Raw genomic sequence first — 24836 nt, 5'->3', positions numbered from 1 at the left:
CTCCATTCAGTTTTTTGTTACGATGTCTTCTGCTCTTGAAAAACATAAAGCCAGCATTGTACACAGTTCATTTTTATATAACCCGGTTAATAATGTGCTGTATACTTTGCAGTCAGGAATTCAGTAATCTTATTTTTACATGACCTCATTTGCTGTATTCCTTCAGACACTACTGAGTACTTACTACATGTTAGGCGCCTTTAGGCCCTGAAGGTTCAGTGGTGGACAACACAAACAAAACTCATGAATCTTAACCTTTAGGTCTCCAGGTTGAAGTATTTTCTGTTATTGGGCAAAGAGGACTTGAAAAAAGAATACCCTTGACCTGGCTCCCTTGTTCAGAGCCCAGGGCCAAGAAAAGGGAAGCCACACAACAGGGGTAGGGCTGGGACCACCTCCAAGTTGCCAGGCAGTTTTAGTCCTAGAATGCTTTAGGTATACCAGCTGGAGGGAGACCTAGGTTGACACCTCACTGGAGAATGCCCCTGTGAGCTCACAGAACTATGCCAGAATTTCTCCTTAGGAGGAAACTACCTTGTAAGCCTTTTTCTCTTGAGTGGTGGTTGGGGAGGTGGGTACTAGCCCAGGCAGAAGCAGAGAGAGTGTGTAAAGTACTGATTGGGAGGCAGGCAGCACAGCCTTGTACAAGCTAAGGGCCTTGGCTTTGCAGTTAGTCCTGACCTAAGGTCCCAGATTCATCATGCCAGCCAGTCGATCTTGGGCAAGTTACTTAACCTCTTGAAGCCTAAGTTTTTTCATCTGCTAAAAGAAATAATGGTGTCTACATCAGGGTCTGTGAAGACTAAAGGAGATGAAGTGTGAAAAGTGTTTAACAGTGCCTGGCACATAGCAAGAACTCAATTAATGCTGGCTCTTACTATTTAGCGCTAACTTGAGGCTCTTCTCAGATGACAGTTAAAATTGGTTTGGAACGGGCACTTTGGAGTTCACTGACATTTGGGCAGACCATCTCTCCTGAAGTGTTTAGTATATGCATTCTCTGTGCCTTCTGACACAGGGAGCTCCAGAGGCCTCTGTCCAGCTCTGTCGGTGCTGGTTTAAAAAAAAAAAAAGGAAGTTTGTGACTTAAAAAAAAAAAAAAGCCCAGCATATTAAAGCTGAGGAAAGGGGGTGGTGGTGATTTTCCAGCATTTGTGGACATGTCCTGACACTCCCTTTTCCTCGCTCACGATTCCCCAGGCTGAGTCGAGAGAGAGGGCAGGCCAGGAGGCCCAGCTTTGGGTTTGACTCCAAGACAACTGGCTGGGAGGAAAACTTGAAAGGCGAAACAGGCTTCTGAAGCCCAGTGGGACAGAGGCTGCTGCGTTGCTGCACTGGTGGCAGTGCCTGCTGAAGAAGCAGCTCAGCGGTAGATGTGGCCAAAATAAATAAAGATCACACCACCTAGAGGGAGGGTGCTGGGCAAACCAGAGGTGAAGGTGGCAAAGCAGGAACAGAAAAGCTACAGTCAACAGGAAGCAGGTCAAGAATTTGACTAGGCCAGAGTTCTCCTGCCTCAGGGCGCCTTTGCTCAGCTTTTAGGAGTTCTTATCCACCCCCTCCACCTAGGCTCCCTGCTGCAGTGAGTAATGGCTCTGTGCAGAGCCTGGAGCCCAACTCTGATACGGAGGTAGCTGAGAATGAGTGCTGAGGACAGCCAGTGCTACCTGCAGCCTCTTAGAGCAGAGCTGGGTAAGTTGCCTAGCAAAAGCAAAGCCACGATTGTGTTCTCTGTGTGTGAAGCACTCTAGAAGGTTTCCAGATAGAATGCTGTCACAGCCTCCCTGTGAAGCAGCCAGGGTAGTAACTTTATGGATGAGTAACAGCCTACCCAGAGAATAACCTGCCTGTGTCCCAAGGCACAAATTCATGGCTAGGTTAGATTAAGTTCTTGGTTTGATTTCAAGTCTCTCCTCCACTGTGAGTATTCCCCTCATTCATACCTTACCCGCTTGGTTTGCAGAGAGAAGTACGTATTGTCAGTCTGGGAGGTTTCCTACAGGAAGTCCCCATTAACTGCCTGCACGTCCGACCATAAGGTTCAGAGATGGTCTGAATCTGCATTATCAGAGGTACTGAAGTAACAGTCCAATAAGTTCAGCAAGTGCTGTGCTGAAACAGCAGTGAAGTCACACTCTTCGCCCATTTAAAGATGAGGTTCTGAGCCTGCTACAACCGGAGGAGAAAGTCTCGCCTCAGAGTAGGTGGGTGGGATGTTGGACCCACCCCCAAAACCATCTTGGCCTACTTGCCCACCTCCTGAGGAATCTGAAGTCAGCACCTTCATTTTCCCTCAGTTTGACTTCTTTCCTGTCTGTTACTGTGAGGCCCTTCCCTCACTGCCACCCCTAAAGCACTTTTCCTACAAGGACTGCAACATTTCTTTTTCTCAACCATGTATTTCTTGGCTTGCCAGCTCAGACTTCCTTCCTCAGTCCATCAACTCAGGATTTTTTTCTGTGGTCTTTTCCAAACCACCAGCTGACTTGTTCCCATCTGTTTCCCACCAGGAACCAACCCATCTCATCAAGTCAAACTTGCTTCCTCTTTGATGCCCCTACCCTTTTCTCTACTGCCCCAATACAAGTCTGGACACAAACTTGCACATTTCTGCCATTTGCTTACCCTGCTTTCTTCTCAACCTTTTCTATCTTGATCCCCCTGTCTCTCTCTCTGTCAACATAAGAATAAAGGCAATTACTTAACCTCTTTAGAGCCAGTTTCCCTATCTGTAAAATGAAGCTATTAATTCCTCAGGATGGGATGAGGTCCAGTGAATAAACGAAGCAGGACACTCTATAGCAGCATGTGTACATTTTTAATGTAAGATTTCTCCCCCAGCTGCACCCTCCCTCACACACACCTCACACACTTCTGTTTGCAGAGTGCTGGGAGAGGCGTATGGGGGGAGGTGGAAGTGTAATGTGGGCCCTGCTGTCTGACAGTCTGCAGTCACAGCAGCCCAAACTACAAGGTTGCATGTGAGCAAGTGCCAAACTTTGTGAGCCTTGGGAAATTCAGAAAGATGAAGTCTTCCCCAGGGTCCTTTCAGTTAAGTAATGAAAGAGCCACTTGAATCCTCTATACCTTCAGGCCACTGAGCTTTCCACCAGAAGAGACACAGGGAGCCATCCACCTGTCCCCCACTCCCTGCCCCTCCTGTCAGGGCTTAGACTCCTAGGCACATGCAAGAGTTAGCTGTGTCACTGTGACCCTCATTTTGGTCCTTCTCTTGGGCCTACATCAATGCTGTCATGGATGAGGATGTGGGAGGAAAGGGGTCCAAACTCCTGAATAGGGAAGAAAAAAGACCAGGCCCCCCCAAAAAAACTACATGACCGGAGTTCAGGTTCAGTTTGGACCTCAGAAGCTGGATCAGCTTTAACATACAGTGGGAAAGAGGCAGGGCCTGAGTGGAGGGAAACGACCATCCTAGTAGAATTAAAGGAGTTGATTCTGAGGGGTTTTCTAGGTTACTGGTTAGGTATGATGATTGTGATGGCTTAGGAAGGGTGCCCTGGACGTTCTGGAGGAAGAGTGATGTTCAAGATGGTCCGGAGGAGAATGCAGGTGTCCCAGTGACGTGGTGAATCTGATTTACTGGCTAAGTTTGGTGAGTGGACAGGTTGTGGCTTATTTACCCAGAAAAACAGCATTGTCGGTGTGCGCCTCCCGTCAGTTACTTCATCACCTCCAGCCTGATCCCCTCTCCCCCACCCAGACCTCAACCCCAGCAGCCAGAGGGAGGGAGGCCTTTGGCCTGGTCTCCATCTATTGGAGCCCTTCCCCCCTCGGGAAGAGAGCAGGAAGAGGTGGCAGGGTTGCAAGCAGAAGCGAAGGCCCGGTCAGAGGACAGACCAGAGGACGCTCGGAAAGGAAAAACTCCCAAATGGGTTTGCACGCCCAACGGTAAGCCAGTCGGAGGGGTCCTCAGGCTAGAAGATAGCGGAGGGTGGTGCAGCCGCCACCGGGGGACTATCGGGCCGCGGACCCGGGGGCAGGGACCCACTCATTCCTTCCGGGAGAGCCGGGTATGCCAGATGCCTGAGGGCTGCGCTTGAGCCTTGGTGTCAAACTAGCTCTATTCTGTTAGGGTGAGGGACGCGAAGGAAGAGCCCGGCGCCCTTGCCCGCACCCTACTCCGTGGGTCCCGCCTCCCTGGCCCCCGCCCACGCCCGGCTCCGCCTCCTCCCGCCCCGCCTCCGGCCGCGGCCCCCTCCTCCAGCAGCCGGGACCGCGGGGCCGCGGAGCCACGCGAGGCGGTTTGTATAGCCTGGGATCCGAGCTCAAAGGTGAGGGAGCGGGGAGTGCGGAGGGCGGCGGGGACTGGGGGCGGCGACCAAGGAAGATCTTCCCCGCGTCCAGTCCACCCTTGCAGCTGCGCCAGGCCTTTCTCGCGGCCAAGCCCCCCGAACCCGCAGAAAGACTCTAGAGCGGCGCGAGCCAGGCCGCGGGCCGCGCTAGGCGCAGTCCCGCAACCCAGGAGTCGGGCACCGGCGCGGGGCGGCGGCCTGCGGGATGAGCAGTGTTCTCCGGGATCTGGGTCGCGTCTCTCGGCGCCCGGCGGGATTGTAGGAGAGCTTGTCCTCGAGCTGCAGCAGTAAAGACTGAGGTTAGACCTGACGAGGGGAGGGAGTCGCGGACTGTCTAGGATTGGGGGCGGGGGAGAGGGTAGGATAGAGAAGGGGCTCGCTCAGCCCAGGGTAGACCGCCACCCCACAGGGCAGAGGGAGATGCCCCTGCAATAGCAGGTGGGCAGCCGGGATGAAGGTGGAGAGTCTGCAGATCCTCCATTGACCCTATTTGGGGCTCTCCCCTCCCCAGCTCCCTCCGCCCTGGGATCCAATAGTGGGAAGATGGCCAGAGTTCAGGGGGCTGGCTCCGGAAGGAACCTGAACTGTGGAACTCGAGGTGGAGCGTGGGGTGTGGACGGGAGACCTTGAACCCTCTTCGCCACCGGGGTGGGGAAGCATTCTCCGCCCCACCCATTTAGCTCCGCCCTCCCAACTGGTTAATTTGAGGTTGAGAGCTCAGGCCCTGCTAGCATACCTAGAATTGCAGTGTACATAGGGGTAGGGAGGTTAGGGAGGTGCTAAGTTACATGATTCATTCCCTCTTTCCCTTGCCAATGCTAGGCCCATGCTCCTGCCACAATTAGGTACCCCTCTCTCTCCCGCAGAGCTGCCTTGACCCATGCACCTCTTTCCGAGGTCAGAAGTCCCCTCCAGCCATACCCAAACACACACTGTTGACTTTCAGGAAGGGAGGTGGGGTCCTGCTCTGTGTCTGTGCCTCAGTGGACACTGGCAGCCTCCAAGCTAGTGTGTACATGTGCTGGCCTCTGTGTGCATGTTATTGTGTATGAGGAATCTGTGTGAACACGCATGTGCTTAAATTAATCCTCATGTGAACATGTGTGTGCCTGACCCACTGTGTGAATGGGTTTGGTGCATGTCCCTGTGTGTGTATATGCGGGACCCTCCCTTGCCAACCTCTGAGGACGTGTGAAGTGCTGAGTGAACGGGCATGTGGGTACAGCCTCTCATGTGAATATGCATGAACACACAGGGCCATGGCCCTCTGCATGAGCATGTATTTGCACAAACCTCCCTCCTGTGTGTACATGTGCATGATTGTCCTGTGCATACATGTGTGCTCACAGCACTCCTTGTGAACATGAGCCTAGGTGCACCATGTGCGTGCACATCACCTTCCTCTGGACACGTGCAACTTAGAGTATACCTGGGTAAGCACTCCAGGCACCACATTCTGAGGGGTTTCTCTGACCTGGGGTGTGTTCCTGCTGCCCAATCCTAGAGAATGACCCTTCCAAGCCAAACAGCCCCTCCACCTGCTCAGCGCTAAGCAAATAGGAGGCCCCAAAGGTAAACAGGTATGCCTCCATAGTAGGGGGTGGGGCATGGGCAGCTTGCCTGGGGCCTCCTGCTGCCCCAGGCCCCAAACCAGGAGCTGGTGCCCTTTCTGTGGTTCAGAGACCCCCTTCTCTTCCTCTTGTACTTCATCTCATACTTCATTCTCCCCCTCTGCACTGCAGGGCTGACCTTTACCTCTTGAACAAACAAACACTTCAACTTCCTGTTCTCCCTCTGTCTAGTTCCTGGTCCCTCCCCTCTCCTCAAGGCTGGAGAGTTAATATTTGACATCAAAGGTGGGGGAGGAGGCCAGTGGCCTCTCTGGCCCTGTCTGTGGGACTATCATGAGATGGGGTGGGTCAAAGCCTCCTCCACCCTAGCCCAGGAAGCCTTCAGGAGCCCCCTCAGCGATCAGGAGGCCTCTTACAGGGGCAAAAAAAAGAAAACCAACTGCTGTGGAGCCAAGTCTGACTCATGGCAACCCATGTGTGTCAGAGTGGAACTGTGCTCCATAGGATTTTCAATGGGTGATTTTTCAGATGTAGACCACCAGGCCTTTCTTTAAATTACAGGGGCTGGGGAGGGCTATTCCAGGAGGTAAGAAGACTTGCCGCCATCTCCACCCTATCCATAACTGGTTGGCTTAAGGGAGGGTTCAGGTGTGGGAATGGTCTCCAACCAAGAGCTCAGGAATCCCGTGGTTCACCTTCACGTTGTTCATGTCCCAATTACCTAGCCTGGTACACGAGAGCCTCTTGCACAGACACTACACCTGTGTAGCTAGGGTGGCCCAGATACAGCTGTGCCTGTAAGTGCCTGTTTGCAGGTAGGGACGCTTGTGGCCGCCTAGCCAGAGGGTGTAGTACAGACTCGCAGGGGCAGAACAGAGATGTGCACCCCCTCAGAGAAGAATGCCGGGAGGGGAGGAGAAGTGTCTAATTAAAGAGAAATTCCAGAGGGAGCTCTCGGGCTAGGGAAAAGAAAAAACAAAGGGAAAACAAGACAGAATAAACAAAGGCCCATTAAACCTCTCTGCCCATGCCTTCCTGCGTAAGGCACCCACCCCCACAGGCAGTAGGGCCATCGCCGCCTGGTTGGATGTCACTGTTTCAAGGAGCAGGCAATCTCCCTGAGAACCCTAGCTCTCCCAAGATAGGGACTTCACCAAACTTCTGAGCTTCTTCCTCCTTGGCCAGAGGAGAGTGGTGCTGGGCGTGTGGGGTCGTGTAAGGAGGAGCATTCCACCCCAATCTCCTGGATCAGAGCAGAGTTGGACTGAGCGACTGGCGCGGTCCTGGTCTGGGAGCTCCGTGGCTGCTGGGCCTCCTTCTTCAGTGCCCCCAGAAGTCTGGGGGTAATGTCATCCACCTTCCACCCCACATACAGATCAAAGAGCCTTTTTTTTCTGCTTTTTTTCAGAAAACCAATTTAAGAGAACAAGGACTAGGCCTGCTGTCGAGGACAGGGTGACCACATCCGTGATCTACAACCTTTCTGTGACCCTACGACTTCCTTCTTCACCATGGAGCTGGTATTTGATGCAGAAAGGCTGCGTGTGATCCGTCCCTTCCTCTGACCTCTTAGCTGGGATTCCATGGCCACACAACCCTGCGACCCCATGTCCCCCCGATTCCAGGATCCCCCCTGGCCCCATGACTCAGTGACCCCCATGCCTTCATGACCCCTCGCCTTCCACGTGACTTCCCTGAACCTTGACCCCTGAGACTGTTCTTTCTATAACCCCCTTCTTGTGACTTGGCCCTGGCTCCCATTGGGGATCTGGTTGGTCTGGGCCTCCCCAGGAAGATGTGGGGAAGGCTCTGGCCCCTCCTCCTGAGCTTCCTGGCAGCCACAGCAGTCCCCGGACCCTCCCTACGAAGACCGTCCAGAGAACTAGATGCTATCCCGCGGGTTACCATCCCCTACGAAGGTTAGATTCCCAAACTTGAGAGGCAGCAGAAGCCAGGGCTGGGGGTGGGGAGGCAGCCTCAGAGCTGGGCTCGGCTCATAGCTCCCACTCTCCCCAGAGCTCTCTGGGACCCGGCATTTCAAGGGCCGAGCCCAGAACTACTCAATCCTGCTGCTGGAGGAAGCTTCAGGAAGGCTGCTGGTGGGAGCCCGAGGTGCCCTGTTCTCTCTCAACGCTCTAGACATAGGAGATGGGACTCACAAAGAGGTCAGTCTGGGATATGGACTACCCAGAGCGTCTCCAGCCTGATCCAGCTCACTGGGACCTCAACTTTCCAGAAACCCTGCCAGCTCTCTACAGCCCCCTGCTCAGACAGGGTTGTCCTTCTCAACCCAAGCCTCCCTTGTATCCAATGCCCCTGAAATTCATGCTCACTCCGACTTCCCCAGCTCCCTTGGATCCAATTTCCCAACCCCGGCCCCACGGCTAGTGAGAAGAAGGAAGGGAGTTGGGGTCAACACATCAGCCCATTCCCTTTCACCCACCAGATCCCCTGGGAGGCCTCCCCAGAGATGCAAAGCAAATGTCATCAAAAAGGGAAAAACAACCAGGTACGTGGTCTGCCCTGTCCCCAGCTCCTTTCCTCCCTCTCTGTTGGGGTTGTCAGGGTTGGTAAAGATAGATGAAGAGGCACAGACTAGCCAGTCCATCACAGCAATCACAATAAATAGGTGTTGCCCAAGCACCGGGTCCTGGGCGCAGCGCTTCTAATCCAAATATCTGGTGGTCGATTAGTTTGGCCTGCTTATGGTATCTTAATCTCCTCTGGGCTCCCAAATAATAATCATGATAGGAATAATAAGCAACCCCTAATAAGTGCTGTGTGTTTTTTTAATAAGTGCTGCAGGGTTGTTATGAGTCGGAATCTTCTCAATGGCAACGGGGTTGGTTTTAATAAGTGCTATAGGGTCACTAGAGCTCTCCCCGATGGTGCTGTGGTTAAGAGCTCAGGCTGCTAACCAAAAGGTGAGCAGTTCAAATCTACCAGCCACTCCTTGGAAACTCTATGGGGCAGTTCTGCTCTGTATTATGTGGTCACTTTGAGTTGGAATTGACCCAACAGCAATGGTTTTGTTTTTGGTTTTTGAAAAAGGGCTGATATAGCTATTCTAATTCTAATTCGAAAATAACCCTATGAAGTAGTAGTATCTCCCATTTTAGAAAAGCAAGGTTTCGGTGAAGGAACAGCCCAGTATGGAGCCCAGTATGGAGGGACATTAGTGAAGTGTCAGCCGTTTCTGACTAAAGGACAGGGTGTCTGTAGGGCATCAACGTCTGGCTATATAACAGGTCCAGTAGAGTGCTTTTTTTAAATACCCTTTTCCAAGGTCTACCAGACTGGGGATTCTGGTTCAGTGGATCTGGGGCGATGTTGGGCAGCAGCGTTTAAAGAGGCATCTCCAGGAGATTCTGACAAAGGAGGCTGCCTCCTGGGGCAGCGTAGGTAGAAAGGGACTGGTGAGGCAGGTGGAGCCCAGTCATGGAGGCCATAATGCCCAGCTGCAGGGTTGGATTTTATTCTGTGACAAGGGGCACTTGGCAATTTTTGACACTTCAGAGACTCTCAAACTGTAATGTGCACCTGAATCACCAAGGTATATTATTAAAATGCAGCTTCTAAGTCAGTAGGCCTGGGGAAGGGCCTGAGAGTCTGCATTTCTAACAAGCTGTCAGCGAAGCTGACGCTGCTGGTCTCCAGACCACACTTTGGGTGGAAGGCTTTAGGAGAACATATCCCAAAGCGTGTTCTGAGGAACATTAATTTTCAAAACAGGGCTTTAATTAATTGGTCAGATTAGTTTGGAAAACACTACATGCTCAATCCCACAATGCACAGCAACATCCTTGAGGTTCTCAGAAGTCCTTCAGTAAAGATAGATTTTATCTTGTGGTTTCCAAATGTATTTGTCCACAGAATCCACCCCCCCCCCCTTTTTTTTATTCTGTGTTCTGGGCAGTGAAAAGGCCCATGGGGAGCTTGGAAAGAACAACCTGTGCTGTGGGTGGGGGCAACAGCTGGACTGACAGAGGCCTCTAGCCTGGCAAGGGGCTCACAGCCCCTCCCCACCTCATCCACAGACTGAGTGCTTCAACCACGTGAGGTTCCTGCAGCGGCTCAATGCCACCCACCTCTATACATGTGGGACGCATGCCTTTCAGCCCCTCTGTGCAGCCATTGTGAGTATGCCTGCCCCAGCCCTGATCACTAGGCCCCGACCCCAGGCTGGTCTCAGCTTGGGCCGCAGCCCCTGCCTGTGCTCAGGACCGCCGACTTCTGGCATCTTGTTCCTCCAGGATGCTGAGGCCTTCACGTTGCCAACCAGCTTCGAGGAGGGCAAGGAGAAATGTCCTTACGACCCTGCCCATGGCTTCACAGGCCTCATCATTGGTGAGTGTGCCCTCCTCCCTACTCTGGCTCCTCACCCACAAGCACGCTGTTTTGGGGATATGGATCTCGTTGGTGGGACTTGCTGTCCGTATGTATCACGTACTTCTCATTGTGTGTCACACGCCCTTGTTGTATGTGGCGTTTCTGTCATACCTGGTATGTTCTTGCCCCAGATGGGGGCCTCTACACAGCCACGCGCTATGAATTCCGGAGCATTCCTGACATCCGCCGGAGCCGCCACCCCTACTCCCTGAGGACTGAGGAGGCACCGATGCACTGGCTCAATGGTTAGGAGGATGAGGCACAGGCTGATGGGGGCGGGGGACTATGTCTTCATTTTCACTGCCTTGGGCAGCTGACCATTCCATCCCCAAATCTCAAGGTGAGCTTGTCCATTGAGGGGTAGGGGTGGGGGAGTACACAACTTGTCCCAGGAAGCCTCCGGAACTGCCCTACCCATAGATGCTGAGTTCGTGTTCTCTGTCCTGGCACGGGAGAGCGAGGCCAGTGCAGTGGGGGACGATGACAAGGTTTACTACTTCTTCACGGAGCGTGCAGCCGAGGAGGGCTCTGGCAGCTTCACTCAGAGCCGCAGCAGCCACCGCGTAGCCCGTGTGGCCCGTGTCTGCAAGGTGAGTAGGGCTGAGGCCAGGGCAAGGGTGAAGAGGCTGGACCTCAGACTCCAGCCCGTGACCCTGTACCCTTACCTCCCCAGGGAGACCTGGGAGGGAAGAAGATCCTGCAGAAGAAGTGGACATCCTTTCTGAAGGCGCGTCTCATCTGCCACATTCCACAGTATGAGACTCTGCGTGGTGTCTGCAGCCTGGATGCTGGCAACTCAGCCCACACACGCTTCTATGCAGCCTTCACGTTGACCACACAGTGGTCAGTGCAGGGACAGTGGGGAGGCAAGGAACTGGGGACAGTGGAGAGCTGGAGAGCTGGAGCAGAGGTCAATGAGGATGAGATAGGATCAGCTGCAGAGAGGGCTGGCTGTAAAGAGAGAATTTGAGGCATGGCCAGCTCCACCTGGGGTCAGAGGCACAGTAGCCTGCTAACCCACAGGGGCAGCTCTGTGGTCCTAGAGCTGGATTGGCCAGGGTAACAGTAGGCGCCAGGCTAGGCATAGAGGCATGGGGAGAGGGTGGGCTCATTCTGTGTGACTTAGGCCCCTCCCTACCTCCTGCCCCTAGGAAGACGCTGGAGGCCTCAGCTGTCTGCCGCTATGACCTGGCAGAGGTGCAGGGAGTCTTCACAGGCCCCTACATGGAGTACCAGGATGGCATCCGACGCTGGGGCCGCTATGACGGTGGGGTGCCTGAGCCCCGGCCTGGCTCGGTGAGCATCTAAGCCTGGGGCCAGTGCTGGGTAGACAGAGCCCACGGCAGGGGCAAGAGGCTGGCCTTACTGGGAGGGCAGGCAGGCAGTGGAGCCCAAGGTTCACCGCCCCTGCACCACCCCCAGTGCATCACAGACTCACTGCGCAGCCGAGGCTACAACTCATCCCGGGATCTGCCTTCCCTGGTCCTGGACTTTGTGAAGTTGCACCCACTGATGGCTCGGCCTGTGGTGCCCACACGCGGACGGCCCCTCCTGCTCAAGCGCAGCGTGCGCTATACACACCTCACAGGAACACCTGTCACCACACCTGCTGGACTCACCTATGACCTGCTTTTTCTGGGCACAGGTGCTCCTGACCCCTGGCCCGAGCCCTCTGGTGACTACTGACCCTTGATCCCTGTTGACCCCCAGTTGCCTAGATGACCCTTTATCACAAAACTCTGTGACCATCAATGTTGATGCTTCAATGAACATTCATTCCTGGCCCCTAGTGACCATTGATTCTTGGTGACTGCTAACTCCTGTCACCAACCACAATAACATTTGACCCTGATCGATAATGCTTCTGAACCCATTAATTGCTGACATGACTAACCCAGAGTTCGTAGTGTCCTGAGGGCCCACTGCTACTGGCTGAATCCTTGTTCCTGACCTCATGTTGCCCAAGGTGTCCCTGTCAGGCCTGTTGTGGGGGCTTAGAGCAGACCCCATTGCTGGTCTGATCTCACTGACCCTCTGCCCTTTCAATGCCAGCTGATGGCTGGATCCACAAGGCCGTGGTTCTGGGTTCTGGAATGCACATCATTGAAGAGATACAAGTGCTAAGAGAACCCCAGTCTGTGGAGAATCTGGTCATCTCTCTGACACAGGTAGCCCCTGACTTGTGACCCTCCATATGGCCTTCTGGGATGGGGGTGCTGGGCAGTGGCTGTGTGTGTTGTCTGGGGCAATGCCGACCAGCTGTCCTCTCTGGCTCCCAGCACAGCCTCTACGTGGGGGCCCCTAGTGGAGTCATCCAGCTACCACTGTCCAGCTGCTCCCGCTACGACTCCTGCTACGACTGCATCCTGGCCCGGGACCCCTACTGCGGCTGGGACCCCAGCACCCATGCCTGCATGGCAGCTGCCACCATAGCCAACAGGTGTCAGAGTAGAGGGTGGGAGGTGGTGGTGGTGGCAGTGAGGTCACATGTGCCCAGGGATCAGGGCCTGAGTGGAGGATGCCCTGCTAGCTGTAGGGGGGTGGGGGTCAGTCATAACAGCCCCGTCCTGCCTTTTTGCTGGGGAAACTGAAACCCAGTTCTCCGTGTTCATCAATCTCAATCCTTTGTCCCCAGGACAGCACTGATACAGGACATAGAGAGAGGAAACCGAGGCTGTGAAGACAGCAGGGACACAGGTCAGTGGCACTCACAGATGTGTGTGACCTATCCCTTTTCACATTTGTGTCTCTGAGTATCTGTGTCTGTGTGCTTTCAGTGAGTATGACAGTTAGGCTTTTGAATAGTGAGCAGAGCTCAGAGCTGAGTGAACTGTTACCTCTCAGCTCCGTGAGAGCAGCCGTGTGGGCCCGTCTTGTTCACCTTTGTATCTGTAGCACCCGGCACAGAGCCTGGCACGCAGTAAGTGCTCAATGAACATTTGCTGCCCAGATGAATTATAAATCAGGAGACAGGTCCAAGATGAGAAATGTCTAGTCACTTCTGTGGTGGAGGCAGGGCAGGCAATCAAATGAGCACATAAATAATTAATTACAATGAATTCTTTTCATTGTTTTTTTTTATTACAAAAGGAATAATTACAACTATGATGAGTGTTCAGAAGGATAATAGGCACTTCCCTAAGGAAGTGCTGATGACTGAGCAGATACCTGAAGGAAGAGCCAGCGTTAATCTTCACAAAAAAACATTTATTGAATACCCACTACGTGCCCGGCACTGATCAAACGCTTATATGCACGATCTCATTTATTCTCACAGCATTTCTCTAGATAGATGCCATATTACCCCCATGAGGGACAACCTCTCTGAGGCACAGGGAGGTTAAGTAAACTGCCCAAAGTTAATCAGCTATTAAGAAGCAGGGTCAGAATTCAAACCTGACTCCAAGCAGTCTGACTACACAGTTTGTGCTTTTAATCACTATGTTCTACTATGCTATTAATAAGGCAAGTAGAGAGCTCAGGGTCGGGGGATGATACCCAGGCAGAAGGAACAGCAGGCAGAGAGAGCTTAGGGTGTTTGAGCGTCAGGAGAGAAGGCTAGACACGTAGGCAGGGGCCATACTGAGGATTCCAGTCTTTATCTGAACAGCAAGAGGAAACCTCTGAGGAGTTGAGGCAGGATTTGTATTTTTAAAATATTACCCCACTGCTGGATGGAGAATGGATTGTATGGGGCCAGAGTGGTGCTGGCAGCTGTGGAAGGAAAGAAGCAAACAAGTCAGATAGATTCTGGAAGCAGAATCTTGGTGAGGGTTGGATACAAAGGTGAGGGGAAAAGAGGAGGCAAGGGAGACCCCCAGGTTTCTGACTTAAGCCACTGAGGAGCTGATGGTGCCATTCACGGTGATGGCCAATTCAAGGAAAGGACCAGGGGTACTTTGGGAGGGGGCTTTGGCCTCAGTTCCTCTGAGGTGCCTCAGAGACTGCCTGTGGAGATGTTCAGCATATGGCAGCATGTTCAAGTCTGGCGCTCAGCAGAGAGGTCTGGGCTGGAGGTAGAGTCTGAGAAGTCATTGGCAGATGGCAGGAATCGAAACCACAGGAGAGTGTGAGAGCATGGAGAGAAAAGAGAAGAGGCCCAAGGCACTGACTGCTTCCTGGGAAGGTCAGTGTGAACCTTACATGGCAGCATGTGTGGATAGTGTTTGGTCAGCCATCACTGGGACTCCAGTGCAGGGGACGAAGCAGTGAATGATCTGGCCTGCCATCTCCAGTGCCTGCCCTGGGATGGGCAGGTACTCACCTCTCCTCCTGCACCCTCCCCCACCCAGGGCCTCCACCACCACCACTGAAGACCCGCTCTGTACTCCGGGGTGATGACGTCCTCCTGCCCTGTGACCAGCCGTCTAACCTGGCCCGGGCATTGTGGCTGCTCAATGGGAGCGTGGGCCTGAGTGATGGGCAGGATGGCTACCGCGTGGGCGTGGATGGGCTGCTGGTGACAGACACACAGCCTGAGCACAGTGGCAACTATGGCTGCTATGCTGAGGAGAATGGCCTCCGCACTCTGCTGGCCTCTTACAGCCTCACCGTCCAGCCAGCCGCTCCTGCCCCAGCTCCACAGGCTCCTGCCATGCCTGGGACCCAACTGGCACCTGATGTGAGGCTGTTCTATGTGCTAGCCATTGCTGCCCTTGGTGGCCTCTGCCTCATCCTGGCCTCCTCCCTTCTCTATGTGGCCTGTCTGCGGGGAGGAGGACGAGGGCACCGACGGAAATACTCACTGGGCCGAGCCGGCCGTGCAGGGGGCTCTGCTGTGCAGCTGCAGACTGTCTCCGGCCAGTGTCCTGGAGAAGAAGATGAGGGTGATGATGCGGAGGGGGCTGGGGGCCTGGAGGGCAGCTGCCTCCAGATCATCCCTGGGGAAGGAGCCCCAGCCCCACCTCCCCCACCACCCCCACCACCCCCTGCCGAGCTGACCAATGGGTTGGTGGCACTGCCCAGTCGGCTACGTAGGATGAATGGCAACAGCTACGTACTCCTGAGGCAGAGTGACAATGGAGTGCCCGCAGGGCCCTGCTCCTTTGCTGAGGAGCTCAGCCGCATCCTGGAGAAGAGGAAGCACACACAGCTTGTAGAGCAGCTTGATGAGAGCTCCGTCTGAGCCAGCTCCAAAACAAGTGCTCTGTCAAGCCAACCCGTCGGCCCTGGGCTGGTCCACTGCCTCTCTGACACAGCCACCCTACTTTCACATCCCCTACTCTAGACCCTTCTCCCAACTTTTCCATGTCCCTGTAGGGCTGGCCAGAGTCAGGCCCAGCCAAAGTCCCCTCCTCAGTCTCCAAAGACCCATGTGTGAACAGCCCAGGCCCACCGGTGCTCCTCAGAGGTAGGTGCTCCCCAGGACCAGGAGCTCTGCAGACCCAGCCCTGATTCCTAGCCCCTTAACCTAAGAGCTTGGGAGGAGAGGGTGCCATCCTCCTGCCCAAACCCTTCCCTTTCTCCCAGGCAGGGCTCTGCGGGTCCAGATGGCCTCATGTCACCACCCTCTGCATGGCCCTGTGTGCTGGATAGTCCTGAAGCCAGAGGAGACCTCTGCCAGCCACCAGAGCCACCTGAGCCCTGTGTCCATTCACATGCGCACATGGAAGAATGTCAATCTGCTGGGCTGTGGTGCCCCACCCTGCCTTCTCCTGGTGCATTCTTTCTTGTGTTTCACCCTTTGGACTTCGGGTACCCTCTCAATTGCCACATCCCATTCTATCTCATACCCTCCTCCAGTCCCAGCCCCATGTAGTAACCTCTCTTGTAAGACCTTGAGCACAGGCCAGCCTAGGGAGAGAAGACTGCATCATTCCCCTCTTCTCCCTTCCTGTGCACCCCTGTGAGTCAGCCTCCTCACTCCCCTTGGTCACTCCTGAGTGACAGAGAAAGAGCTCCAGGCATGTCCCTTACGCACACATAGTAACACACACTATACCACAAATGTGCTTATATTTCCACTCACATGTACCTTCTTAGCTTCCCCTTGCCACCACAGACATGTGTCGGATTTGGTCCATGGACATTTCAGAGGGAGGTCCCCCTCCTGTTTAGCTGTCCTTGCAGACCCTTCCCTAGGACAGGTGACCAACACTGCACTCAATGAGCCAGCCTCCCTTTCAGTGGGGATCAAGCATTTGCTACCCCTAGACCAGCGCGGGGGAAGGGAGGAGCGATCTGATGTCTCCCCTGGCACATGAAGCCCTTTCTTGGAACTATGCAAAGGGCAGAGGCTGGGAGTTTGGATGCTTGGCTCCCACCCCTGTCCTACCTCACCGTGGCACTTTCAGGGTCCAGGAGCCTCGGAAGTCTCCAGGCCCATATGGAACAATCAAATCCTGACCGAGCTCCCCCAGTCCCCTTGGGTGAGGAAGACTGTTATTTTTGTAGCTGAGAACGTGGAATCCCACGGGTTTTTACTTCCCTTCATCCAGCCTCTCCCACCTCCACCCTACAATGAATGTATTTATTTTGAGAATGGCTATACTTTAGGAATGCCCCATTCACCACCCAGGTGGGTGCAACAGGCATGTGACAGAGTGGGGAGCCTGGGCTCAGCTCCTCCCCCATGTTGGTTAATAAATACCCTCTTTCCCACAGCTGTGAGTGGTCTCCTTGGTCTAGACTGGCCTTTCCCTGGTCACCAGAGGACAGGCTCCAGAGCCTGTGGAGAAGCTGCTACAGTGATTTCTGCAGCCAGGGTTGGCTGTGCTCAGCATAGAACCATTTGCAGAGGAAACTGGGATCCTCAGCTTCCCTGGGATCCAACTATTCACTGATCATGGTAATACCAAACCCACTGCTGTCGAGTCGATTCCGACTCATAGCGATCCTATAGGACAGAGTAAAACTGCCCCATATAGTTTCCAAGGAGCGCCTGGTGGATTCGAAATGCCGACCCTTTGGTTAGCAGCCGTAGCACTTAACCACTGCTCCACCAGGGTTTCCTCATGGTAATAAGGGGCATGACAACAGGGGAATTACAGGTTAGAGAATTCATACAAGAGTGTCTAGGTTTTTTACTTCTTGCTTCTTTTCCTCACCACCCTTTTTTAGCTAAGCCTAGATGATGCTCGTTATTTATCAGCCCTCCTGTTCAACCCCAAGAAGCTTTTCAACCCTCCCCCCAACAAGGGAAGGAATGAATTCATTTCTGAACAAAAATGGGCCTGTGTAGGGGAGGTAGAGCAACAGGAGGGCAGAAAAGTTTCTTACCATGGACTTGGCCTGAGAATCACACCCTCCAGGGGTCAGGCCTAGATTAATCACATGGCCTTTGACACTAACCACCCTGTTAGGTTCTGGTTTTCGAATAATGAAAAAACGGGGCTTATGTTGAAAATATGCACACAGTTTGAAGACCTCCGGTGTGACCTTAGGTTAAGTTTATTACTGTCAGTTTTCTAATCTGTATACAGACATTCACACATATAAAGTGCCTAGCTCAATGCCAGGCTCACAGCAGAAAATAAGGCGCTAGCTCTCTGGCTCAACAGCTGCCACAATAGGACATCCCAGATTCTTCAGAAGCACCCAGGCTTGAGCCTCTCATCGTGTTTTGAGACCACTATTACCAATTTGGATTCCAGAAAATGAGGGCCCTGTAAAACTCTTGAGAGCTTCCAGGTTTCAGAGATGCCAGCCAATAAGGATTAGGGGGGCTCACAAGGTCATTGTCCCTAGCAGTGGGCACTGAAAAGAAAAAGACAACTCTTTATCCCAGGCAAAAGCTTTGAAGTCAACTTTCTCATGGGTGAGCTCCATTTGTCTGCCTGGCCATGGAATCCCCTGAACCAAAAAAGAACCACCTCTCTGGGGGGCAAGAGTCCAAAGCCTGGGGTTGGAGTGAGTGGGGCCACTTGTCACTGGGCTGGGGCAGCACCCTGGGCCTCTCTGGGGCGGAGCCCACCGGGCGTCGTCGGTTTGTTGGTGAAGGGGTGCCACTGGCCCTGGATGCTCGGGCTGTCCGTGTGGAAGGGCTTGCGGATGCGGACCACCTCGAGGCCTGACTGGTCGGCCAGCTTCTGCACCAGCGTCGCAATGTCCTCGGCCGACTTGCAGGGGACGCTCTCCTCTCGCACAGCCCCGTTAACTGGTGGGGGGAGGAGGGAGGGTTGTGAGTGGAAGGTGAGCCGGTGGAACCCCGATCCAGCCCGTCCTCCATCCCCAGCCCGACCCACTCACGGTATTCCGCCACTACTGTAGGCACGCAGCACGGCCGAGGGTTCACGTAAATTACGACCCCGGGATTCCGCCTGGCGAAGTCGACCACCTCCCGTTCCACGAACTCCCTGAAGGACCGGGAAGAATGAGCAGGGTGGCGCCTGACCCTGGGCGACCTCTGCCCGGAACCGTACCCCTGCCCTTCTCCCGGCTCACCTGGCACCGCGGGAGGAAGGCGAGTCGCGGCTGAGGCTGAAGCTGAGACGCTGCAGCTGCTGCACGTAGCGACCCAGGCCGTTGTGAAGGACACTGGTCAGGAAGCGGCTCGCAGTCCCGCGCGCAGTCATAGCGCCAGCTCGGAGGCCGCGGACTCAGGCGCCGAGGGGAGGGGGCGGGGCTAAGTCCTGGAGCTTCCGGTTCAGAGGGGCCCGGGCAGGGTTTTGCTTCCGAGGTCAAGGCGAGTGGCGCGTGCGGGTGACCCACATTGCGGGCGAAAGGGGTGAGGGGAGACTTGTGACTCGGGGGCAGGGTCCGGAAGCGCGGAGGTCGTAGTAGTAAAACCGAAGGAGGACACCGGAATGGATAGGGAAGTGGGCGTTCTTTGGGGCTCAGAGATTGGCAGGGGCCTTGGAGAGGCGCTCCAGTGGTGTTGAGGGTTCCATTGAGGGCAGGGAGCAGCGAAGAGGGCTCTAGGTGGGGGTCTAGAGCAGAAGGGCTGCAAAAAGGATGTAGATGACTTTATAGGCGCATTGGTAGAGATGAGGGTGAAGAGATGATGTAAAGAGACCATATTGGTTAGGAGTGGCTATGTAGAGGGTCATAGAGGCAACAGGGTGGTGTAAAGGTACCATAGAGGTAAGGAAGCCACACAGAGGGACATAGATGTCAAAGAAGAGGCCTTGGGTGGTGCAAACGGTTAAGCACTGACTCCTTTCTGGAAAGGTTGGCCTTGAGAACCCTCCCAGAGGCGCCTCAGAAGACAGGCGTGGGGGTCTCCTTCCAAAAGGTCACAGCCTTGAAAACCCTATGGAGCCGTTCTACTCTGCACACATGGGGTCTTCATGAGTCAGAATCAACTCGTGGCAAATAATAACAAACGTGGAAGGCTCTCTTAGGTGGGCATAGATGTGAAGTAGCAATGTAGAGGGGCTGAAGAGTGCTCAGAGGGATGTTAGTGGGGGAGAAGTTTGAGGAGAGAAACAAGCCACTTCAATGAGCTCTTTAGAGTGCTGTGAGGAGGCTCTCTAGAGTCTGGCCTAGTGAAGGCACCAGAACCAGGCATCTAACGCGTTTCAAGTAGTGACTTCCTCCATTTGACTAGGAATGTGGGCCCTCCTCCGAGGTGGATACTCCCTCCGTACCCTCCTGCCCCTGCGTGGGGAATGGATGGGTTGGAGGGGCCTTCCCCGAAGCTTGGTCCCAGGACCTCCTCGCAGACGATACAGGAAGGAGGCTCTTCCAGCCTTAGATGTACCAGTGTTGCCTATAACTACAACCGAAATCCGCCAATATTTGCGGACTCATGGGATCCCCTTCCAGGATGGCCACAGCTGCCTGCGGGCACCCAGCCCCTTTGCAGGGGCCTCACACCACAAGGACCATGTTGGTGTTGCCACTTCCTTCAACCTCTTCATTGACAAGACCACAGGCCGCTTTCTCTGCATGGCCAGCCTAGCAGAGGGGAGCTGGGAAGACTTCCAAGCCAGCGTGGAGGGGCGAGGGGATGCGACTAAGGAAGGGGTCCTGCTTAGTGAGGCTCCAGAAGCTGTGAACAGTGAGGAGGTCCGGAGAATCTGGGACCGAGCGATACCTCTCTGGGAGCTGCCTGACCCACAGGAGGCCCAGCTAGCTCGTGTGATGTTTGGCCTCTCCAAGGTGACAGACGACACACTCAAGCGTTTCAGTGTGCGGTATCTGCGGCCTGCTCGCAGTCTTGTCTTTCCTTGGTTCTCCCCTGTAGGCTTGGGATTGCGAGGCTTGAAGGTAGTAGGGGCTGAAGGCCAGGGGGATCAAGTGCACTATGTGGAGACTACCATTCCCCGGCCTGGTGCCTACCACAATCTGTTTGGGTTACCACTGATTAATCGCCGAGATGTTGAAGTAGTACTGACTAGTCGTGAGCTGGACAGCCTTGCTTTGAACCAATCCATGGGGCTGCCCAGCCTTGCCCTACCAAGGGGAATAGCCTGCCTACCCCCTGCCTTACTCCCTTACCTGGAACAGTTCAGACGTATTGTGCTCTGGCTGGGGGATGACCTTCGGTCCTGGGAGGCTGCCAAGTTGTTTGCCAGAAAACTGAACCCTAAGAGATGCTCTTTGGTGCGGCCTGGGGACCAGCAGCCCCGTCCCCTGGAGGCCCTGAATCGAGGCTTAAATCTTTCTCGTATTCTGCGTTCTGCCCTGCCTGCCTGGCACAAGTCTATTGTGTCTTTCCGGCAGCTTCGGGAAGAGGTGCTAGGAGAACTGTCAAATGTGGAACAAGCAGCTGGTGTCCGCTGGAGCCGCTTTCCAGACCTCAATCGCCTCCTAAAGGGGCATCGGAAGGGTGAACTGACAGTCTTCACAGGTGACCCTTTGGGAAACTACTGTTTGGGGTAGAAGGGCAGAGGATCAGGTGACCAAAGCATGTGAATTTGGGACACTGTAGATGTTGATAAAGAGGGTTCCCCCTCTAACCTTGAAGCCCTGACCTATCTCTTGACAGTTTAAAGGGTAGGACTTTCCTCCCTCACCCAGGTCTGTGTTCAATCCTCTTGCAGGGCCAACAGGCAGTGGAAAGACGACATTCATCAGTGAGTACGCCCTGGATTTGTGTACCCAGGGGGTGAACACACTATGGGGTAGCTTTGAGATCAGCAACGTGAGACTAGCCCGGGTCATGCTGACACAGTTTGCTGTGGCACGGCTGGAAGAGCAACTGGACAAGTATGATGAGTGGGCCGACCGCTTTGAGGACCTGCCCCTCTATTTCATGACTTTCCATGGGCAACAAAGCATCAGGTAAGGTCCCCAGACCCAAACCACTCTGCTTTCCCAGACAGGTCCCAGCACTCATGACCTTTGGCTCCTTTTCCAGCTCCAGTGGGAATGCCTAGGTCTTCAAGACAGGTCAGGGGTTTTCAGAGAATGGGAGAGCAGGCAAACAGGCCCCCGAAAGTTTTCAGGATGCTGGCTCATCTGCCTGGGATTGTCTGGAGAGTGTCTGTAATGGATTCTTGAATCTCTTGCCTCTTCTTCCCAGGACTGTAATAGATACTATGCAACATGCAGTCTACGTCTATGACATTTGTCATGTGGTTATCGACAATCTGCAGTTCATGATGGGTCACGAGCAGCTGTCCACAGACAGGTGACTTTCCATTCTCATTGAATTGGAACCCATTTGAGCACACGTCTTCTCAGGCAGCTGGCCTCTAGGCACACACACTGTACTCTTGTCTTCTGAGATGTGTGCAGGCATACATGTGCGATTCTGGTTTTATAGAGGTATAGGGTGTGGCAGTGGGAAGCATGGACTCAAACGTGAGGGTGAATCCTTGGAAAGAAGGAGGTAGAGTGGGGTTGGTTGTTTGTGGGGAGATGTGAAAGAATAAAGAGTGTGTGTGTGTTCTTGTCCTTCTGTCTGTGTCCAGTAACCTCTTTGTTGGGCTGGGGCAGGATTGCAGCTCAAGACTACATCGTTGGGGCCTTCCGGAAGTTTGCTACAGACAATAGCTGCCATGTGACACTGGTCATTCACCCCCGTAAGGAGGATGATGACAAGGAACTGCAAACAGCATCCATTTTTGGCTCAGCCAAAGTGAGTGGCCTTTGGAGGAGCCCAAGCTTTGGGGAGTAAAGCGGGCAGATGTGACCAGGGACAGCCCTCATTCAGGCTTAAATCATTTCCTTGACTGTCCTTCTGGGGAGGCAGGAGGCAGCTGCCTCTGGGGCCATGACATGAAGAATATATATGCTAGGAATACATGGACTGATAATAGTTGGTCCTTTGCCCTCTTTGTCTTCCTTTAGTGAGGAAACAAGATAGTAATTACAACTCAGAATGATAAAAGCTGCAATTGGCAGCACAGGTATTTGGGGAGCAAACAGAAAAGCTCTGAGTCAGCCTAGGACATCTGAGGAGACTTCCCAGAGGAGATGTCAACAAAGGTTGGGTTGAGTTTTGACAGAAAATAGGTTAGGTAAATAAATGGGAGGGACTTCAGGGCAGCAAGACCAACCAGATCCTGAAGCTTTCAGGTGTACAATGAGTGCTTATTACATGCCAAGTCTGGGCTGGGCACAGGGAATACAGGGTGAGGAGCACAAACTATGTGCCATCATGGAACAAGGAGCTGGGGAAGAGAATAATGTGGAAGTGGAAAGATGGTGCTTCCTTTATTTAGAGTGGTCAAGAATGGTCTCGCTGGTGAAGTGTGACTTTTAGACTGGGAATGATGAGAAGAAGCTAGGGTTGAATGGGATATCCAGCTGTGGAGAAGTGTTAGAAGCAGAGGGAGCAGCATACACAAAGTCTGAAGACAGCAGGAGCTTATTATCAAGGAAATGAAAGACTCAAGTGGCCCCAGCATCATGGTCAATAGTTGAAAGAGTTGTGGTGATGGGGGAGGTACTTTTCCCTTCTCCCATTCTTGCTACTTCTCCCCGTGCCCCCAGCCTTCCGTTCTGCTTCTCTTATATGTCTTCTCATGCCTGGCTTCCTCCTTCTGCCCCCCAACTCCCAGGCAAGCCAGGAAGCAGACAACGTTCTGATCCTACAGGACAGGAAACTGGTAACTGGGCCAGGGAAACGGTATTTGCAGGTCTCCAAGAACCGCTTTGATGGAGATGTAGGTGTCTTCCCGCTCGAGTTCAACAAGAGCTCCCTCACCTTCTCCGTCCCACCAAAGAGCAAGACTCGACTCAAAAAGATCAAGGACGACAATGGACTAGTGGCCAAAAAGTCCTCTTCTGGCAAAAAGGGGACTGTGCCTCAGAACTCTGAGATGTGCCTGGACCAGGTCCCCAACCCCTAGCAGCCAGACACCTGCCAGCCTTCGTGGTGAGGGCAGTGCAGAGCTGGACATTGAAATGAGCCTGACAGGACAGGTTGGGGCAAAGACTCCTGGCTTCTGACCACTGACTATGGTGCTGAGCTGTGGGCCCTTCTCAGTCTGAGGGGCCTAGTCTAGGTGGTGTTCCATAATGAGAGAATTAGCAGGTATCTGAGAACCTACTCTGTACCAGGCTTTGTTCTGGGTCCTCAGGATAGAGCAATGAGCATGACAGATGTGGTCCCCACTTCCATGGGACCTGCATTCTGGTGGGGGAGATGAGGCAAGCAATGAACAAATAAGCAGAAAACGTAATTTTAGATAGTCAAAAGCGCTAAAAACACAGCAGTAATGTGATAGTGCTTGCAGGCTAGTTTAAACGGTGGGAAAAGGCATTCTGAGCAGAGAAATTTGAGCGGGAGTCTAACGGACCAGAAGGAGCAAGCCACGTGAACATCAGAAGGAAGATGAGATCCCAGTAGCAGGAGTGTTAAGTACAGAGGCCCTGAGGTGGGAATGATCAAGTTTAAGACAGCGAGGTCATGCCTCTAAACCTGGAGGGGAATGAGGGGTTCCTTGTCAAAACTCCTGCCGAGGTTTTCAGATCCAAGGGGTGATATGGTGGGTGCCAGTTCCTCTGCTCCCTACTCTATGGAGCCTGTCACGAGAGGGCATTTGCTAGAATTGGCATCCTAGGTGCTTGGCCCTGGAATATCAGGGCCCCAAAATTGGGAACCACCTCCTCCTGGATTTCTTAGCAGCAGCCACAGAAGGAAGCTGTGAGCCCAGAGTGTGTGCCCCCTGGACATAGATTCCAGGGTTTGCTGCCTCAAGTAGGCAGTGTTTCTGGAGTAGATACAGCCATGAATTTTTACAGCCTTTTCCAGTTTTACTTAAAAAAAAAAAAAAATCCCACTGCCTTTGTTTCTGTGCTTTTTTTAATTTGTCCACCAGGTGTCTCCAGTCTATAACTGGACTCTCCTTTCACTTTGGGGATGGATGGGTCCCTTCACCATTTCCAGCATTTGAGCTGAGGGTTCCCAAGGGAGCTAGGTCACCAAAGGGTGTTCATTCCCCCTACCCCCCTGCCTTGTACCACCACCACCGCCTCTTCTGGGTATCCTTATCCTTAACTTCCTTGAGCTCCATGTGATTCCTGACAGCGCTGTGGATCACTGGGCCACATGCCCAGGCCCTGCCTGACCAGCTGTCCCTCTGATGTGAGCCACTCACTGGCCTCCCTCGATGTGGGCTCTGCTCAGCATATTCTCTCTTGATGTTTCCCTTGTGTTAGTGCATACTGTGACTCCTGGGGATCCTGTTAAAAATGCAGAACTTAGGCCCTGCTCCCCACCCCCATCCTG

The 24836-nt window shown here is 53.7% G+C and overlaps 3 protein-coding genes across 8 annotated transcripts; 2 read left to right on the top strand and 1 right to left on the bottom strand.

Annotated features, from left to right (window-relative positions):
* The first annotated feature begins 4214 nt into the window (after positions 1-4214).
* On the top strand, positions 4215-17608 carry SEMA4G (semaphorin 4G). Of its 3 annotated transcripts, none has more exons than XR_010318081.1 (16): positions 4215-4292; positions 7293-7803; positions 7901-8049; positions 8331-8393; positions 9922-10020; positions 10138-10231; positions 10405-10518; positions 10694-10863; positions 10947-11116; positions 11425-11569; positions 11696-11918; positions 12326-12441; positions 12553-12713; positions 12909-12970; positions 14566-15623; positions 15743-17608. XR_010318081.1 is itself a non-coding variant. In XM_064269440.1 (15 exons), the coding sequence occupies exons 2-15, from the start codon at positions 7680-7682 to the stop codon at positions 15396-15398; spliced, it is 2523 nt and encodes an 840-aa protein (XP_064125510.1). In that variant the 5' UTR covers positions 4327-4612; positions 7293-7679; the 3' UTR covers positions 15399-15774. The 3 variants fall into 3 exon arrangements, 1 of the variants encoding a protein (XP_064125510.1); XR_010318080.1 differs by lacking the exon at positions 4215-4292 and adding an exon at positions 4327-4612; XM_064269440.1 differs by lacking the exon at positions 4215-4292 and adding an exon at positions 4327-4612 and having other exon boundaries at positions 14566-15774.
* Positions 17609-18027: 419 nt separating this feature from the next.
* On the bottom strand, positions 18028-18827 carry MRPL43 (mitochondrial ribosomal protein L43). Its single transcript, XM_003409172.4, has 3 exons — positions 18656-18827; positions 18461-18567; positions 18028-18368 (listed from the first exon to the last, which is right to left on the bottom strand). Exons 1-3 carry the CDS (start codon positions 18784-18786, stop codon positions 18139-18141), a joined length of 468 nt encoding a protein of 155 aa, XP_003409220.1. The 5' UTR covers positions 18787-18827; the 3' UTR covers positions 18028-18138.
* Positions 18828-18860: 33 nt separating this feature from the next.
* TWNK (twinkle mtDNA helicase) lies at positions 18861-24387 on the top strand. Of its 4 annotated transcripts, none has more exons than XM_023546810.2 (5): positions 18861-18938; positions 21199-21439; positions 21681-21788; positions 22097-22238; positions 23164-24387. In XM_023546810.2, exons 2-5 carry the CDS (start codon positions 21318-21320, stop codon positions 23452-23454), a joined length of 663 nt encoding a protein of 220 aa, XP_023402578.1. In that variant the 5' UTR covers positions 18861-18938; positions 21199-21317; the 3' UTR covers positions 23455-24387. The 4 variants fall into 4 exon arrangements, with proteins under 4 accessions (XP_023402578.1, XP_010587361.1, XP_010587362.1 ...); XM_010589059.3 differs by lacking the exon at positions 18861-18938 and adding an exon at positions 18945-21005; XM_023546811.2 differs by lacking the exon at positions 18861-18938 and adding an exon at positions 20201-20314.
* The last annotated feature ends 449 nt before the right edge of the window (positions 24388-24836 follow it).

Source organism: Loxodonta africana, chromosome 16 (genome assembly GCF_030014295.1).
Source record: "Loxodonta africana isolate mLoxAfr1 chromosome 16, mLoxAfr1.hap2, whole genome shotgun sequence".
Taxonomy (NCBI): domain Eukaryota; kingdom Metazoa; phylum Chordata; class Mammalia; order Proboscidea; family Elephantidae; genus Loxodonta; species Loxodonta africana.
The sequence above is the reverse complement of the archived record's forward strand: the minus strand, read 5'-3'. Positions and strand labels throughout refer to the sequence as shown.

Excerpts from the sequence above, each read along its gene's own strand:
- SEMA4G (XM_064269440.1), top strand. The coding sequence starts at position 7,680 with ATGTGGGGAAGGCTCTGGCCCCTCCTCCTGAGCTTCCTGGCAGCCACA. Across the intron at positions 11,919-12,325 it reads CCTGCTTTTTCTGGGCACAG|CTGATGGCTGGATCCACAAG; the intron begins GTGCTCCTGACC and ends TTTCAATGCCAG. Across the intron at positions 12,714-12,908 it reads GCTGCCACCATAGCCAACAG|GACAGCACTGATACAGGACA; the intron begins GTGTCAGAGTAG and ends CTTTGTCCCCAG.
- MRPL43 (XM_003409172.4), bottom strand. The coding sequence starts at position 18,786 with ATGACTGCGCGCGGGACTGCGAGCCGCTTCCTGACCAGTGTCCTTCAC. Across the intron at positions 18,568-18,655 it reads CCTTCCTCCCGCGGTGCCAG|GGAGTTCGTGGAACGGGAGG; the intron begins GTGAGCCGGGAG and ends CCGGTCCTTCAG. Across the intron at positions 18,369-18,460 it reads TACAGTAGTGGCGGAATACC|TTAACGGGGCTGTGCGAGAG; the intron begins GTGAGTGGGTCG and ends TCCCCCCACCAG.
- TWNK (XM_010589059.3), top strand. The coding sequence starts at position 19,763 with ATGTGGGCCCTCCTCCGAGGTGGATACTCCCTCCGTACCCTCCTGCCC. Across the intron at positions 21,006-21,198 it reads TGAACTGACAGTCTTCACAG|GGCCAACAGGCAGTGGAAAG; the intron begins GTGACCCTTTGG and ends ATCCTCTTGCAG. Across the intron at positions 21,789-22,096 it reads GAGCAGCTGTCCACAGACAG|GATTGCAGCTCAAGACTACA; the intron begins GTGACTTTCCAT and ends GGGCTGGGGCAG.